At 52.8% G+C, this 5,364-nt stretch overlaps 1 protein-coding gene across 1 annotated transcript in view; it reads left to right on the top strand.

The window, feature by feature from the left end:
• The window catches only part of FOXD2 (forkhead box D2), a 6,232-nt gene extending 1,395 nt beyond the window's left edge, over window positions 1-4,837 (top strand). The window contains 1 exon segment of the mRNA XM_085308192.1: window positions 4,818-4,837. Within this exon segment, the coding sequence (XP_085164318.1) occupies window positions 4,818-4,837 (20 nt within the window).
• The last annotated feature ends 527 nt before the right edge of the window (window positions 4,838-5,364 follow it).

Genomic DNA, 5,364 nt, shown 5'->3' with positions numbered 1-5,364 from the left:
CGTCTTCTCCCCTTTCTTCTCCCCGTGCTCCCCCCTTCCCCCCAAACCTCCTCCTGTTGTGTTAAGGTAGGAAATATTTCCTTTTTTTTTTTAACTTTATTTCTGTGGCATCCAGATCTGTTTGTGTCTCTTTGCTCGGAAAAATCGGGAGGGAGAGAGGGAGGGGGGAAAGAATAACAATATTTCATCCCACAAGCGCCAAAGCGTATTTATAAAGTGGCCGTAATATAAGATGGGACCTGGGCGAGCTGGTTTAACACAGGGCGTCTTGCAGGAGCTGTTAAGAAAGAAATGATCCTAGGATCTGAAATATTTTCTTTGAGAGTGGTACATATTCCGCGGGTGTCCCACAAATTGGCTCGGAAACTCGCGAGGGGAGTTTCAAGTGTTGTTTCAGATGATCGAAACGAACCCATATTCGTTCCTTTAAATCTCTCTCTCAAGCGGTTTTGCCATGTGTGTCTGTCTCTCCCCTTCTCTCAAAGAAAATGTTTTAATGGTCGATCTTATTTTTAGTTTCTTTGAAGCTTTGAGTTTGGTTTTAAAAGGCACTGTTTAGGGTTTCTTTATTTTTAAGACGAAAAAAAGTCAGTGAAACTCAGGACTGTGTTTCTTTATTTTTTTTCTTTCTTTTTTTTTTCAGTGAGACATTCAAATGCACGTTAAAAAAATCTGATCCGTCAGGAAGTTTGGAGAATTCCCATATTGTTTTTTGATCCCCATTTTCCCACCCCTTCCATGCGTGGGTTTTTGGTGTATTGGTAATTATTTGTATATAGATTATTCGGGAGCTAATGAGCGGAGTCCAGTTAACTCTTCACTGGTTGTGCATCCGTCATATCTATTTTATTGAGAGAATCTGTGAATAATTTGATGTGGAAAAGGCAAAAGAATTTTGTCCACCGTTGGTGTAAATTAATAAATGTTTGTGACCTGGTTAAAAAAAAAATCATAATCCCAATCGTTCTTTGCTATGTCCTTTGTCACGCTGAGAGCCAAGAGCCCTGCTCGGGCCTCGGGGAAGCGAGTGGCTCCAACCCTCGGATTTGCGAAATTCAGCAAGCCGCGGAGTTTTTTCACTTGCTAAACGCGCCAGCGCCGGGGCCGGGGCCGCGGCGGCGGCGGAGCTCGGCCCCGCCGGGGGCAGCGCGCTGCGAGCGGCGGCGCCGGGGCCGCCCCTCGCCTCCGGCCGCTTCCCCTCCCGGAGCGCGACGGAAAACTGGCGATGCCTCCGCCGTCACCTTCGCTGGCCGGGCGAGGGGTCCCCGCTTTGGGCTCCCTCTCGACGGTCGGCAAGGGAAAGGACCCACTTGCTTTTTTCTTTTTTCTTTTCCTTTTTTTTTCTTTTTGGTGTCGTTTCTTTTTGGTGTTGTTGTTGTTGTTTTTTGTTACGCCCCCTCCTCCCCCCCCCTTCCCTGAAAATTCTGCCTGTTTCCATGCCGTTGCCGGGGTAGGTGAGGGCCGGGAGAAAGGTTATCCCTTCTCCCCCCCTCCGCGGCCCTTTATTTTGTTTGGAAAAGTTGACACATGAGAAAATAAGTCGGAGGATTCCCCCCCCCCCCGCACACACTTCCCCCTTGGGCCTGCAGCATTTGAATGACCAAATGAAACTTGATCTCCGCCTAAATTTTGCAACAACTTACAAAGTAAATAAACATCTTTAAGCGCTCCCTTCTCCTCCAGTGCCCCCCCCCCATTTATTTACAGGGACCAAACGTGGCTATTTTGTTTGTTTGTTGAAAGAGACTCTGATCTCAAGAACCGAGGTCTTTCTGCCAAGCCAGTAAGCGAGTTGAAGGGGCAGGAGGGGAAGGAGAAATAGAAATACTGAAAAATAAGAGACAGTGAGAGAGAGACCGATCTGGTCCCTCGGCGAGTGTTGCACTGAGCGCAGGGGCGGCGGGGCCCGCCGGGGCGAGGGCAGGCACCGGGCAGTGCGACTGGGAGGAGATCGGCGTTTCTCTCCCCCCCCCCTTTTTTTTCTGTCCCCCTGTCTGTGCCACCTCGAACCTCCGCGCAGTTTGTTGATGTTGTTCCTGAACGTGCCGCCTCCCCGCAGCGAGCGGTCTCACATCTCTGCTTCACACACATTTGCTTTTGAAAAGCGATCTTCGTGTCCGGCACTTGGTTGTCTCCCTTTCATGTCCAGCTCCTACAAAAGGGGCTACAAGACTCGACATGGGAGAAAAGAGGAGGCCAATGAATCTATTTTCCAGATTGCCAAGCACATGGTTGAAAATTGAAGGGGCTTTTGTAGCATTTCCCCTTCCTCCCTCCCTCCCGGCTCCTTTTCTTTTGCTGTGTGCAAATTGTTCAATTGCTCTGGCAGGGGTGTTCCTGACAAGCTCATTACTAGAAGGTGCCAGACCCCTCCTCTCCCTCTCCCCCGAAGTCTTTGATGAAGTTAAAATGCGCTGATAGCTGCTCTCGGCTATCTTTGTTCAGCCTCTTTTAATAGCCGAGCCTGCTTTGAGGAGACGGGATCCGAAGGAAGAAAGCGATGTGCACTGAGGCTGGGTGGTTGTTGTGTGTCTGGGGGGGCGAGGGGGAGTATTTTAATATAAAGTAGCGATTTTCTTTTGCTTTGTTTGTTTGCGAAGTGTGTGCGGGAAAAAAAATGGGCCAAGAGTGCGGGGATCGGATAAGAACTAGCCGGCGATGCCCGCGGGCATGACCCAGTGCGTCTCGCCCGGGCAGCGCTCCCCGCGCCGCTGGGCGCAGCGGCTGCTTTGCGGGGGGGGGGTCTCCAAGTTGGTGGTCTCGTGTTTTGGAGGAGGGGGGTTTTCTCTGCAGGGGACTGGTGTTTCCCCGGAGAGAATCCCCCCCCCATATGTGAGGGGGCGGAGGGGCTCCGTGGTTTCTGGACACCTTCCCCCGGCTCGCTTCTCCGTGTCTCGCCTTGCGAAGTCACTGCGCGCTGGTGAGCCGCGGTCGCCGGCCGCGGCTGAAGCTCGGCTAATTTCGGAGCGGGGTTATTTTTTTTCCCCCTTAACCGGCGGTCGTAGCAAACCCCGTAAGAAATGCCGCGCGTGTGCGTGCCGGGCAGGCTGCCGGGTGCCGGGGCCGCGAGGGGCCTGCGGCGATCCGCCAGCGACTGCTCGCGGCAGCGCCGCTGCCCTGGGGCGAAAGTCCCCGAGCAGGGCGAGGAGGGGCGCTCGTCTTAGAGGGGATTTCCCCCCCCTCATTTCTTTCCCCTAAATTTCCTCTAAGCACGAGCTCTCTCTGTGTCGTCGTCCCCCCTCCTCCCGTGGAAACTCTTTGCAAATATCGGCGTTGCTTGGGGAGCCGGCGGGGGCCGGGGCTGAGAATCGGCTTTTCCCCGGGCTCCGGGGAAAGGCCTTGAAATCCGGCTCTCTCCGACCCCCCCCACCCCACCCCCGGGGCCGAGGGGGCGATGGGGAGACCCCGAGATAGCTCCTCTCGGGCCGGGAACTCGTCGCCGCGCTCGGCAAGGGGAGTTAATGCGAAATATTGCAGGAGGGATAATGGCTTCTAATTACGGGGCTGGCTGGCTCCGCAGCTCCGATCTTCACGGGACATTATTTTTAAGCATTCAGCGAGGATCATTTTTCACGCCTCGCTGGCTAAAGGAGGGTTTTATTTATTTATTGGGGGAGGCGTGGAGGACACCAGCAATAACTGATCACCGAAAGGAAAATAATTAGCTGCTGGAGTCCCCGCTTTGGAGTCCCTGGCCAAAAAGCCGACCCGGCATTTCCTTTCCCTCTTCCCCGTAAGATCGCAGGCGAATCCGTTTGTTCCCTGTCGTTGCTTTTCGTGGTTGTTTTGCAGTGCAAACCCTGAGTAAAACCGAGCCGGGGGAGGCCCTGCACCCACCGCAGGGCCTGATCCTCGGTCGCAGGTTTGAGATTTTCCCTTCTCCCTTTCGTGTCGCGATTCCTCACGATTGCTATTTCCGAGGTGCTAGGGGCAGTTTAGATTTCGCCGCGCCTCCTGCCTTGCTCATACATCTGTGGAGCTGATTGTTGTTGTTGTTGTTGTTGTTTTAATTTTTTCCCCTCTCATTTCTCCTTTCTGTGTGTCAGCTGAAGGGTTTGCAGCAAAAACGCGATGCTCTATGCAGGTTTGTTCCGCGGCATTTTTCCGTGTGTGAACAGACCTGTGAGAAGACACGGCTATGCAGAAAACTATCACCCGGAGACGGTTTTGCCTATTTATTAGGGCAGGTTGAAACGATCCTGCCCAGGAATATTTCCATCGGGACGGCCGTGTATGTGTGTGTGTGGGGGGGGAGGACAATTTTTTTCTGTCCCTTCGCTTAACTAAGCCCGTACTAAGCAAAGCGGATCTCCCGAGGAAGGCAGCAGTCGCCCCTCTGCTCCCGGGGGCTCGGGGCCGCCAGCCCGGCCCGGCTCCCGCTGCACGGTCCGCTCGGCCCTTCTCTCCGGTTTCCTCCCCTGGCACCTTCTGGTTTCCATTACTGCCGATTTGGAGAATTAGGAAAGGTCAAGATCTTATTCCCTTCCTCAGTAGCTTTTTGGTTTTCTCTTTCTAGTTCATCGGAGCCCTGATCAAAAATAAATCAGCCTGGATTATAGAAATCACCTTTGAACAACAAGAGCATCTTTTCCAATATTTCAGCTCTTCCTCCAGGCCTTGGCCTGACCAATTCCCTGTAAGTGCGGAGAAACTCCGTTTTTCACGGTGGATTTAAGATTTAATAATAACGCCCAGTCTCCTTGTGCCCCAGTGCCCCCATCTGAAAACACTTTCCTGCCTCGCAACTTTGGAAAAATAACTGTCTACCAGTTTCTTCTTTCTCTCTCGGTCTTCCTTTCGTTTCTCTCCTCTGGCAGGTCTGAAAGCAGAGCAATGAGGCTTTTGAAAAAATCCGTTTCCCAAAAGAGGGAGGGTGGGGGGAGCTGTTGCAGCCGAATCGGCCGCAGGAAAATTGCCCTGGAAATTAAGTTCTTGCTTTTGAAATACTCCTCGAAATGTTTGCGGTAGGTTGAATCCCGATGCCATTTCCCCTCCGTATCTCTGGTGAGCGAGGACAGGGCTGCGGGGGCAGCGGGCTGCCGCGCCGGGACGCGCGGAAGTGTCCCCGGAGGGGGCTGGCGGGGGACCCGGGCTGGCGGGAGCCGCAGCCGGACCGGTGCCCGCGCTGTCATTTCGGTGTCTAACGCCTCGCACTCCTTCTCTCTCCCTTTTTCTCTCTTTCTCTCTTTCTTTCTCTTTTTTCTTTCTCCTTCTTTCTTTCTCTCTTTTCCTCTCTCTATTTATCTCTTTCTCTCTCTTTTTTTCTTTTCTCTCCCCCCCTCTCATTTTCTCCCTCTCTTTCTTCCTCTTTCTCTCTTTATTTCTTTCCTTCTCTCTCTCTTTCTCTCTTTCCTTTTCTCTCTC

This window comes from Rhea americana, unplaced genomic scaffold (assembly GCF_003343005.1).
Source record: "Rhea americana isolate MKP2758 unplaced genomic scaffold, rheAme1 scaffold_27, whole genome shotgun sequence".
Classification (NCBI taxonomy): domain Eukaryota; kingdom Metazoa; phylum Chordata; class Aves; order Rheiformes; family Rheidae; genus Rhea; species Rhea americana.
Note: the sequence above shows the minus strand (reverse complement) of the source record. Positions and strands in the feature narration are given on the sequence as shown.